This window comes from Triticum aestivum, chromosome 1A (assembly GCF_018294505.1).
Source record: "Triticum aestivum cultivar Chinese Spring chromosome 1A, IWGSC CS RefSeq v2.1, whole genome shotgun sequence".
Lineage (NCBI taxonomy): Eukaryota > Viridiplantae > Streptophyta > Magnoliopsida > Poales > Poaceae > Triticum > Triticum aestivum.
The window spans coordinates 547047620-547059742 of record NC_057794.1 but is presented as its reverse complement, the minus strand read 5'-3'; the positions used below and the strand labels follow the sequence as shown (position 1 = coordinate 547059742).

At 45.9% G+C, this 12123-nt stretch overlaps 1 protein-coding gene across 1 annotated transcript; it reads left to right on the top strand.

The window, feature by feature from the left end:
- The first annotated feature begins 3393 nt into the window (after nucleotides 1-3393).
- Nucleotides 3394-7449, top strand: LOC123065635 (chaperone protein dnaJ 10). The gene is made up of 10 exons (XM_044488883.1): nucleotides 3394-3572; nucleotides 3661-3783; nucleotides 3893-3952; nucleotides 4485-4567; nucleotides 5092-5254; nucleotides 5357-5486; nucleotides 5725-5883; nucleotides 5960-6132; nucleotides 6269-6349; nucleotides 7178-7449. The coding sequence occupies exons 2-10, from the start codon at nucleotides 3697-3699 to the stop codon at nucleotides 7259-7261; spliced, it is 1020 nt and encodes a 339-aa protein (XP_044344818.1). The 5' UTR covers nucleotides 3394-3572; nucleotides 3661-3696; the 3' UTR covers nucleotides 7262-7449.
- The last annotated feature ends 4674 nt before the right edge of the window (nucleotides 7450-12123 follow it).

Below are 12123 nucleotides of genomic sequence, written 5' to 3'. Positions count from 1 at the left end.
CATTGAATTTGAAGAAAAACATCAAATTCGAAAAAAAGTTCATTGAATTTTGATTTTTTTTTGCATTTTTAAGAAATACAAAGAAAAAGAAAAGAAATAGGAAAGTAAGGGGAAATCAAAAAAACAAAAAAAATAAAGGAAAAAAAGAAAGATGTAATCTCGATTTCACAACGTACTTGAGCAAGAATAGAAAGCAAAAAAAAAAGGATTTAAGCCACGAGTGTGAAGGTGGCTGAGTGGTTAGTGGTGTTCTGTGCGATTCTTCAGGTTGCAGGAACCGCCGACGCTACACCTATTTTTGAAGTTAGCGGGAAAAAAGGAAATATAGGCCGACCCAATTAGACGCGTGAGAAAGCTGGATCCGGCTTGCCTGCTCCCTCCTCATGCTCCCATCCGTACTCCCACCTCATCCTACGGGCCTTAGGATGGTGGCTGCACTGGACCTTGGTCATTTCGCCATCAGGATCCCAACATTGGGCCTTAGGATGTGAACTCTGGCGTTCAAAAGTAGAAAACCCTATGCATCATGAGAGCAACTAATTAACGAGCGTTCCTTCAAAAGCCTTGCAACGATCACTTAAGGTGTGCCGAGAGCACACTATTTGACGTGCTCTCGGTCGCTGTCACATGTCACGCCCTGGGGGCTTCTTTCAGATTTATTTTATTTTTTCGCACGCGTTTTCTATTTTTTAGATGTTTTTTTAGTTTTTTCAACATTTCAGTTTTTCACCGGGCTTTCTTATCTTTACGATACAAAAAAGAATCTGTGCGAAAAACGAGTTTGTTTGCTTCCTTAAGAGGGATGGTTTTGCTTCCACGAGAGGTATGGTTTTGTTTCCGCGAGAAGCACGGCCGTGCCTCTCAGAAACGAAAAAAAGAGATTTTTTCTTCTTCTTCCGTTAGAGGCACGGTTTTGCTTCCGCAAGAGGCACGGTTGTACTTCTCGGAAACGAAAAAGAAACGTGATTTCTCTTTTTTTCGCGAGAGGCACGGTTTTGCTTCCTTGAGAAGCACGGCCATGCCTCTCGAAAAAAACGTGTTTTCTCTGTTTTCCTTTCATGAGAGGCACGGTTGTGTCTATTGGAAATGAAAAAAAATGCACTTTCTCTTTTTTATTTTTCCGTGAGAGGCATGGATTTATTTCCACAAGAGCACGTCCGCGCCTCTTTAAAACGGTTTCCGGGAAGGAAAAAAAGTGCTCCCGGTTCGTTCTTTCGTCTGATTTTTTTGTCAAAAAAAGTCCGTTGAAACCTCCCAATGTGAGATCTAATTTTGAAGATATTGATGTGAGGAATCCAACGGGGAAAATGGTTCAAAATTTGGACGCGTGATTTAAGAGTAAAATGTTTTGAATAGACGGATCTACGAAAAAGAAAAACTCCTAGGTTGCGACAAGTGGTGTATATGCAATGTGCAACATGCAACGTGCCACTTGTTACATCGTAAGGAGATAGGAGCGATCTTTGGAAGGAGTACTCCTCAATTAGTGATTTTGACGTGTTGCTCGTTGCATCTACCCCCGCATCCCTAGCAATGGGCCAACCCATTATACCAAAGCTGGTCAGCTGGTTTTGGAAACCTTCTAAGGGCCAGTTCTTTTCACCTCTAGCTTACGCAGAAAGCCACTGTGGAAATAAGCTCCTGAGAAGCCGTGGTGGAAATAAGCCCAGTCAAAATAAGCCATCTAGTTCTTTTCAGCCTTTGTCCCTTCAGCTTATTTTCTATGAACCCAGTGAAAAGTCTGTAATACCACAACACAAAATTCATACACGAGTTCGGTCATACATATACACGTACACAACAGTGAGTGACATGCTAGAGAACTTGCATCACATGCCGAATTGGAAAGAAGTACGTAGGAGAAAGATAAAAGGATAGAAGGTGTTGACCTTGGCAAGAGCTTGGACATGGATGATTAGACTGGAGCTCGGCATCAAGATCAGACTAGTATGGAGGACGGATGTGCAGCAGGGCGGGAGCAGCAGATGGATGGGTGAAGGCCGACGATCCCGACGTTCGAGCAGGCTAGGGATGTTGGCTAACCTCCCTGCATGACATCGGAATGGGAGGGGCGGCTAGCTTGACAAGAGGCGACGGCGAGGAAGCCTAGCAGACGCACGGAGCAATGATGGACGATGTTGGGGTTGTGTTTTTCACGGGTGGCATTTCTCTTATAATAACTGCTAACAGCGAGGGTGTAGAGATATACTGGTTCAATTTTTAATGGGCTGCGCTCGGGAAGCTGCTCTCGGGTGGCTTCTCCCAAATATGAAGGGACCAACTTTTGCTGGAAATTAAGCCGAACACTGAAAAACGAGTTTTTTTTGGCTTGAGCTTATTTCCCACCATAAGCCATCCATAAGCCAGAAAAGAACTGAGCCTAAAAGGTTCATTGAACCGCCTTTTGTTCCTTTTTGACCGCTTTTCCTATTTCTTCTTGGGTTTTTTCCTTTTTTCTGTTTCTTTTTCATCTTTCTTTTTTCTTTTCTGTTTGTTTTTCTGTTTATTTTTTCTTTTCAAGTTTATTTAAAAAAATCATCTTAGGATTTTTTGGATTTCTTTCTAAAAATCGTGTTTTTACAAAATGTTTGAAATTTTAAAAAATGTTCATATTTTATTTTTACAACACATGCGGTAAAAACAGTTTCTGAATTTCAAAAAGAATTTGAATGTCTTTGTTCAAATCTTTGACAATTTTCAAAAAATGTTTCTGTTTTAATTATTTTTTACAAATAAAAAAAATAATGTTTTTGTTTTTTCAATAGTTTCAAAAAATGTTCACAAGTTCAACGGGGAGGCGGAGGGACGGCGGCGTGCGGCGGCGGCCAGTATGGCGAGCGGGATGTGCGGTCACTGATTTGTGGGCCAGCGAGCGGACAAAGCGTACGAGAGCAACCAGCGAGAGCGTCCGTTTGTGCCCGCGTAGACACATTTCTCGCCCAACTTTGCTCCAGATTTGGGGTCGGGCCGGACCAAAACGGACATCTGCGGACAACTTTATCCGTTTGGGGTCTAGCGTTGGGCCGTGTTTTGCCCCAACGTGTGTCCGGCGGACAAGATAGGGTCTTGCGGTGGAGTTGGCCTAAGCAATGCCACCTCGCACGCGTCGTCACCCCGCGTGAGATATGCCGTCCATGCTCGGATGCTCCTACAGCCCTGCTATAAAATCCAAGGTGCATGCATTGCTGTCGCAGAAGCGAACCTCGTGTCCACTGTCCATTGCCGAGCCCATCGGCGTCCCGCCGTCCGCCGCGGACAGTCACGGGCTCACGGCCGGCCGAGGAGGACACGCCAGCCTGCCTGCCTGCCAGCGCATCACGCTTTGGCGCCTCGCTGCCGTGACGTGGCCTGGCTGACTGGTGGGCCCGCCCGCCCACGTTGACCCCACCGCATCACCGGTGCACCGCCAACGACTCTCCCTCCCACCACCACCCGACTCCCCCAGCTGAGATATTCGCGGATCCCGGCTACAGAAATTTCCCCCAAATCTTCCTCCCCTCCTCCTCGTCGTCTTCTTCTTCTTCTTGCCCGGGGACCTTCCAGAAGCTTCTCGAACCGACCGACAGGCCGTGGTGCGCATCTCTCCCACTATCTGGCTCAGGTTTCTTGCCTCGGCTCTCGATTTTGTCATAGCATTCGCTGTTCCCGTGGTGTCTGTAGCCGCGGGCGGGTGGGCGAGATCCGGTTGCGGCGGCCATGGTGAAGGAGACCGCCTACTACGAAACCCTGGGGGTCAGCGTCGACGCCTCCCCCTCCGACATCAAGAAGGCCTACTACGTCCAGGTGATTCATGATTCCTTTGCACCACTTGTCTCCAGCGTCTTATATCAATACTAGGCTCATCTCCCCTGCTGAATCTGAATCTGAATCGGCGGGTTTGTATGCGTTTCAGGCCAGGCTGGTGCACCCGGACAAGAATCCCGGCAACCCCGACGCGGCGCGCAAATTCCAGGTGCATTTTCGCCGCCTTCTCTTCGGTCTTCACCCAATCACCCCTGCGATGTTCTGTCAGTTTATTGTGGAACAAGCGAAATTGCGTGGTCATGTGAATATAATATTTTAGATGCGTGTATGTAGTTAATCCCATGGTTTGAGTGTAGATTGGAGCTAATTTTTTTTGAGGAACTCTGGACATAGGGGAAAGGCTCCCCACTGTCTTTCAATTGGAGCTAAATTTTTTGTTAGCCATAGTCTAATTTTTTATCCCAAGGAAGTGAAGTTAGTTTAGCCAAAGTAACCAGGTATATAGTCTGATGATCAATTACCAACTAAACAGATGTTCAGTGCGAGCACATTTGGAATACATGTTTCACTCCGAGCACGCACGCTCATTTCATGATAGGGGTGTTCCATGCTGAGTAGTGCTTGTGTGCTCTTCGATTTACATGTTGAATCTATTAACTGTAAGCGTCTCTATGGCGTCAAGTGCCTCTTTACATGATAATGTCCACTTGTATAATCATTGAGAAGCTTGCTCTTAACAGGATCTCGGAGAGGCCTACCAAGTCCTAAGCGATCCAGCGAAGAAGGAGGCTTATGATAAGCATGGAAAGGAGGGTCTTTCCCAGTAAGTCATGGATTTCTTTGAGTTCTAGAGTTGTAGTAAGTAACTGGTATTTTTCTTAAAAGGGCAAAACATAGCTGCCCCTAAAAGTCTAGAATGATGAGAGGAAGGCTTGGGGGTATCTGCGGACGGTGAAAACGGGAGTTGATTTAAGATGGCCTCTTGAATTTATGGATTGTTTAGACTGAACTATCTGACTGTGAGCATAGAACAGTGTTATGTTGTGGTTTGTTTATGGTGAGAGAACAAGAGGATTACACTGAGAAAAAGGCTTGGGAGTAACTGAGGACGGTGAAATTGGGAGTTGATTTAAGATGGCTTCTCAAATTTATGGATAGATAGATAATATATGATGACTAAATAGCTATATCAGAACAAGATGCCCGATTTAGAAAACAGGAACAACATAAGTAGCTACTCTCTAGACTCTACTTATAGCTTTACGCAGAAATAACTTGCCAATTTGCTTCATCGTGCTAATGTGCTGTGGATTCTCTTCTTACTCAGTTAATTAATGTGGCATTTAGGGATAACATGGTTGATCCTGCTGCTGTATTTGGGATGCTTTTTGGAAGCGACTATTTTGAAGATTATGTTGGTCAGCTTGCTCTGGCATCCATCGCTTCAGTGGAGGTTGATGAAGGTTTAAGCAGTCAAGATGCCAGAGCAAAGGTTCAAGATAAGATAAAAGTATGTTATTCTTTTTGATTGAGTGTGCTGACATTATCATTCAGCTTAGGTTGTGCCACGCCGATGCAGAAATTAAGCCCAAATAACTTTCCTCTGACACAGGAGTTGCAAACTGAAAGAGAGAAAAAGCTTACTCAGAGCCTAAAGGATCGACTTCAGCCATATGTGGATGGTAGAAAGGATGATTTTGTGCACTGGGCGAATGCAGAAGCCAAGCGTTTATCAGAAGCAGGTATATCATGTGAACTTGCAATAGTGGGCCTTTTATTGTGGTCCATTTTGTTTCCTGTAGATGCTTCATTTACATATTTTCCCCTCAAGAAATCAGTTCCACTTTTATCATCATAGAAAAAAAATCCATAGTCAAGGGACATAAAACCCTTTATTGTACGAGGAATCTTTGGTAGTTGGTAGAACCATTTTTCAGTTAGCCTTCTCAAGTTGTTGACTTGCTTGCAACCATTTTTCAGCTTTTGGTGAGGCTATGCTTCACACTGTTGGATATATTTATGTAAGGCAAGCGGCAAGAGAACTTGGAAAGAGTAAATTGTATATGGGTGTACCATTCATAGCTGAGTGGGTAAGAGACAAGGGTCATACCATTAAATCACAAGTTCATGCTGCTTCAGGTAATTCTAAGCCATTGTTTAGTTATTTGTTGAATGTATTAGTATGTTGCTCTGATACAACTATTGCTCGTTACAGGTGCTATTGCTCTGATGCAGCTACAAGAAGGAATGAAAAAGGTGGAGGAGGGTGCCGACAAGGAAGAGCAGCTTATGAAGAGTTTTGAGGAGAAAAAAGAAGCCATGCTTAATTCTCTATGGAAAATTAATGTGGTCGATATCGAGTCAACTCTTTCCCGAGTATGCCAAGCAGTAAGTTTGGCTTTTTCCATATTTTTGTCACAATTATTTTGTGAAAGCTTATCTTTTTAAGCTTATCTAACGTAGAAAGAGATGTCTGGATTCCCCCCCCCCCCCCTCATGCTTTCTTGATCTCTTTGGTGTTCAGGTTCTTAAAGATAGCACTGTCTCAAAAGATGTTCTGAAGTTGCGAGGAAAAGCGTTGAAAAAGCTTGGAACGATATTCCAAGTAAGTGTATTTTAGTCTACATCATGTTGAATAGTTAGCAAGGATATATAGGAGGTCTACAAACTTTCAGTTGTTCATATTTTATTAGCGAATTTGTTTGCTTCATCTAGCATGCTGAACAGTTAATGAGGAAGACATAGGGTGCATCATAGCAGACAAACCGAGTGAATGAGCTCAATGTGTTGACCCTTGGTTACTTTTGTACATGTACTATAGTGGGTTCTATCAAGATTTACATTTGATTCTTGAATCATGACATTTGAAATTCAGAGTGGAAACTATTGTCTAGTACATGGAAATGGATCTCATAGTTTTTTGCTTTTGTAATAACCCTCTCAAATATCAACCAATGCTTGGAAGTATGCTTTGTGGGATAGTCATGATTTGCTTTATTTACCATTCTAGTATATTTTGAGGTTTAGGGAATCATCATAGAGTCACCAACTTTTCATAGGCATGATTTTGACCGTTCCCAGTATCCTAATCAAACATGAAAAAAATATGACGAACAACCTTTCCTCACCAGACAACAATGATACGAGTAGCCATAAAAAATTACAACACAATTCAGCGATTTAGTTCAAGTACCAAACTTCATAGAAGAATCGCCTTCTACCTTTAGTTTCCCCCCTCCCTGCAGACTTCCTATATTCTTCTTCTAGGCATGGATCCAATCCAATACTTGAAAAATACACCCTCTGTTCCTAAATGTAAGACGTTTTGGCAGATCATTTTAAACTGCCAAAACGTCTTATATTTAAAAACAGAGGTAGTAGCAGACAACATGACGAGCTACTTGGTATTCATAACTCTTGCTTGTAAAACCAGGGCGCGGAATCTCTGTACCATCGTGAGAACAGCCTACGTGTGGAGTCTCCGATGAAAGAGGATGGAACGACATCGTCGCACTGAAGACTGATAACATTTTTAACAATTTGTGAATTATTCGGATCTCTGTGCATTATTGTCTGCTTGTATTATTTTGACACAGCAGGTTTGCTCTGGACGCACCCTGTATGTATGGGTTTCCTTGTTTTCTGTAAAAAGGGTGAATGCTGAGACACGAAGCATCTCTGTTATTGACCCGACATTCTTTCTTGTGGGCTGTTGCTTAGCCAGTGTATCACATTAACATTTCCTTTTTCCTTTTTGAGAGGATTGCTCCACTCTCAGCTAGACTTTTGCTTGTATTGGCCCATAGGTGATCTGTTGGATGGCTCTTATACTCAACCTATTTTGTTACAATCAATCCAGAAAGAAAGGCAGTAGTAGAAGGTTCAGACAACGTACCAGATTTTTACAGCTTTAGAAGCACTATAAGAGGAGATAAAGTATGGTAGTGCCGGTTGGGTTACTTGTGTGTCGTAGCATCTTGATGTGGTTTAGTGCCAGGGATGTAAAAAGTGTACTGCACCTTGCTTGTAAAAGACTCCATTTTCTTAATGAAAATGGGGGCCATGTGGCCCCTCTCATCGAAAAAAAAAGCACTAAGAGGAGATACAATGTGATTTTCAGAAGTAAAAGTGAGCAACAGGTTCCAAACAGCACTTGCACAAGCCTGCGACGATGCAATTTGGCATCACACTCTGCTTTGGCACTGAAGATTCTACCTTACCCAAACACATCCTCACAAGCGTTTTTGTTTCTTGGGCGATCAGGACCTGCCCAGAGCAGTAGTAAAAAGCACGGCTGGTTTTGTGGAATCTCTACGATCAAGTCTCATAGTGAGGTATGTTGCCACCACAGGCCAGGGCAGTGGCAGAGATGTACCAGCTGGGAGGTGCCGTACTTACGCTTACGCAACACCAAACATGAGTACACAAAGTTGTACGCGTGAGAGGGATTTTTCATACGAAGAAGGCAGTGGCCGAGGATAGGCTGAACCTTTTGGTGTAGCAAAACCAAAATCAGCAACTTGAGGAGCTACTAAGGGCATCTCCATGCGGACCGTAAACCTTTTGCAACTGCCTGGACTGCGAAAGCCATCTAACATGGTCCTGTATTGGTTCGTGGGATGGTCCAGACATGATTTCTCTCACAAACCGGAGACAAACATGTAGGAGGTTTGTGGGAGTCCGGACTGATCCCAAACCTGCTCCTGACCGTCCTGGCCCACCAAAAACCCGTCATCCGTCCCTCCCGTGCTTTTCTTCCGATGCACGCACCGCTTACCGCGCTGTATTCATGCCGGCCCAGAGCACGCGGAGGCCGACGTTGATGCCGCGATGTGACTGGGGAGGGATGGAGGGCGGCGATAATCGATGCGACCTCTCGACCGCTTCAATGTGCACGCAGATTCCAGAGGAACCAATTCTGGTCGCTGCGCCGCATTGAAGCGACTGACCGGCCCTTCTCCTTGGCCTCGCCACGGCTATTTAAACCGTGCGCCGAAGTTGCACAGAGATGCACCATCCCCCTCCTCGAGCACCGGCTCCCTCCCTCTCCCTCTCCTGTCTCCGTGCCCGAGCCCCTCCCTCCCACTCTTCGACCCAGCCACATAAAGGAGGAACCTGCGTCCCTGCCACGCAGCCGGTACAATCTCAACGACGCGTCGTTGTCACCGCCGTGCAGCCATCGCCTTGTCGTCAAGGAGGAGCTGAAAGAAATATGCCCTAGAGGCAATAATAAAGTTGTTACTTTATATTTCCTTATATCATGATAAATGTTTATTATTCATGCTAGGATTGTATTAACCGGAAACTTGATACATGTGTGGATACATAGACAAAACACCGTGTCCCTAGTAAGCCTCTACTAGACTAGCTCGTTAATCAAAGATGGTTAAGTTTCCTAACCATAGACATGTGTTGTCATTTGATAAACGGGATCACATCATTAGAAGAATGATGTGATGGACAAGACCCATCTGTTAGCTTAGCATTTTATGATCGTTCAGTTTTATTGCTATTGCTTCTTCATGACTTATACATATTCCTTTTGACTAAGAGATTATACAACTCTCGGATACCGGAGGAATACCTTGTGTGCTATCAAACGTCACAACATAACTATGTGATTATAAAGATGCTCTACAGGTATCTCCGAAGGTGTTTGTTGGGTTGTCATAGATCGAGATTAGGATTTGTCACTCCGAGTATCGGAGAGGTACTCTGGGCCCTCTCGGTAATGCACATCATGATAAGCCTTGCAAGCAATGTGACTAATGAGTTAGTTGCGGGATGATGCATTATGGAACGAGTAAAGAGACTTGCCGGTAACGAGATTGAACTAGGTATGAAGATACCGACGATTGAATCTCGGGCAAGTAACATAGCGATGACAAAGGGAATAACGTATGTTGTCATTACGGTTTGACCGATAAAGATCTTCATAGAATATGTAGGAACAAATATGAGCATCCAGGTTCCGCTATTGGTTATTGATCGGAGAGGTGTCTTGGTCATGTCTACATAGTTCTCGAACCCGTAGGGTCCGCACGCTTAAACGATCGATGGCGATTTTGTATTATACGAGTTATGTGATTTGGTGTCCGAATGTTGTTTGAAGTCCCGTATGAGAAAACGGACATGACGAGGAGTCTCGAAATGGTCGAGAGGTAAAGATTGATATATTGCACGATAGTATTCGGACACCAGAACGGTTCCGGATTATTTTGGGTATTTTTCGGAGTACCGGGAGGTTACCGGACCCCCCCCCCTGCGGAAAGATGGGCCACTATGGGCCATAGGGGAGAGAGGAGGCAGCCCACAAGGGGTGGCCACGCGCACCTCCCATGGGAGTCCGAATTGGACTAGGGGAGGGGCGCCCCCCTTTCCTTCTCCTCCTCCCTCTCCTCCCCCCTTTCCCCCTCCATGAGAAGGAATAAGAGGGGGGGGGGGAGGGGCAAATCCTACTAGGACTAGGAGTCCTAGTAGGACTCCCCCCTTATGGCGCGCCCCCTGGCCGGCCTCCTCCCTCTCCCTTCTTTATATACGTGGGGCAGGGCACCCCTTGGAGACACACCAATTGTTCCATGCCGTGTGCGGCGTCTTCCTCCATGGATTACTCCTCCAGCCATATTCACGTAGTGCTTAGGCGAAGCCCTGCGCGGATCACATCACCATCACCGTCACCACGCCGTCGTGCTGACGAAACTCTTCCTCGACACTTTGCTGGATCAAGAGTTCGAGGGACGTCATCGAGCTGAACGTGTGCTGAACTCGGAGGTGCCGTACGTTCGGTATTTGATCGGTTGGATGGCGAAGACGTTCGACTACATCAAACGCGTTAACCTAATGCTTCCACTTTTGGTCTACGAGGGTACGTGGACACACTCTCCCCCTCTCGTTGCTATGCATCTCCTAGATAGATCTTGCGTGATCGCAGGAATTTTTTTGAAATTGCATGCTACGTTCCCCAACAGGAGCTGCCGCCCACGATCAAGAAGCGCGTGGGGCCGCCTCCTCCACTACCTCGGCGGTCCCTTGGGTTTGAGGGTCGTCGTGTCTCAGGCGGAGCGCGAGGCTTGGCAGCAGGAGCGGTACGACCAGCGCAATGTTAGTCGTGGCTCTGCGTTCGCCAAGAGTGACGTGGTGCCAGACTGGGTCCGCAATGACCCAGACCTCGCCGCCGCATGGGCGCTCAACCGCTCCGTGGCCACCACGGAGACGGCTGCCATGCATCACCTCCGCCTTGACGGCGATCGACAAGATCGACAAGGAGTGTCCGCTTAGCGACTCTTGCGCCAACATCGGCTGCGGCAAGGCCGTCGCCAGGGCTTCGAAGGCCATGTCGGTAGTGGCTGCGACGACACTTTGCATGGGGCATCAGGAGGTGGAGCGGCTCCTCTGCGAGCGGCAGGCAGCTGCCTGACAAGGCTGCCGCGGCCCTCCGGGTTCGTACCGCCATTGGAGGGACGACAGCGACAACGATGGCACTGACAGAGACAGTGGTGCGGCAGGGAAGGGCGGCCATGCATACGAGGTGGTTGTCCAGTATAGAGTTTAGTTTTTTCTCTAGTTTTAAGTTAAACGGTCGAAATATCAACCTTTTTATGTAAACTATATCCAAACTTGAATGGATTCTGTCTGGTTTGGTCGAATTTCGTGAGGTTGGTTTGAATTGTTGGCCGAATGTATGCGGCTAGCGTTGGATCGCTGCCTCCCGCATCCGTGTCCGTGGTCTGGTCCCCTGTCCGTAGACGGATGTGGAAGGAAATTCGTGGGTTGCCGTTGGAGATGTCCTAAACTTTTGGTTTTTATCCATCTGGTTGGTTTCTTCATCTATCATTTCCAACAATCACTCAAAAAGGGTTATGGCAGGATATCGTGCGTGTTGGAAATATGCCCTAGAGGCAATAATAAATTGGTTATTATAACATTTCCTTGTTCATGATAATCATTTATTATCCATGCTAGAATTGTATTGATAGGAAACTCAGATACATGTGTGGATACATAGACAACACCATGTCCCTAGTAAGCCTCTAGTTGACTAGCTCGTTGATCAATAGATGGTTACGGTTTCCTGACCATAGACATTGGATGTCGTTGATAACGGGATCACATCATTAGGAGAATGATGTGATGGACAAGACCCAATCCTAAGCCTAGCACAAAGATCGTGTAGTTCGTATGCTAAAGATTTTCTAATGTCAAGTATCATTTTCTTAGACCATGAGATTGTGCAACTCCCGGATACCGTAGGAGTGCTTTGGGTGTGCCAAACGTCACAACGTAACTAGGTGGCTATAAAGGTACACTACAGGTATCTCCGAAAGTGTCTGTTGGGTTGGCACGAATCGAGACTGGGATTTGTCACTCCGTGTAAACGGA

Excerpts from the sequence above, each read along its gene's own strand:
- LOC123065635 (XM_044488883.1), top strand. The coding sequence starts at position 3,697 with ATGGTGAAGGAGACCGCCTACTACGAAACCCTGGGGGTCAGCGTCGAC. Across the intron at positions 5,487-5,724 it reads CAAGCGTTTATCAGAAGCAG|CTTTTGGTGAGGCTATGCTT; the intron begins GTATATCATGTG and ends ACCATTTTTCAG. Across the intron at positions 6,133-6,268 it reads TTTCCCGAGTATGCCAAGCA|GTTCTTAAAGATAGCACTGT; the intron begins GTAAGTTTGGCT and ends TTTGGTGTTCAG.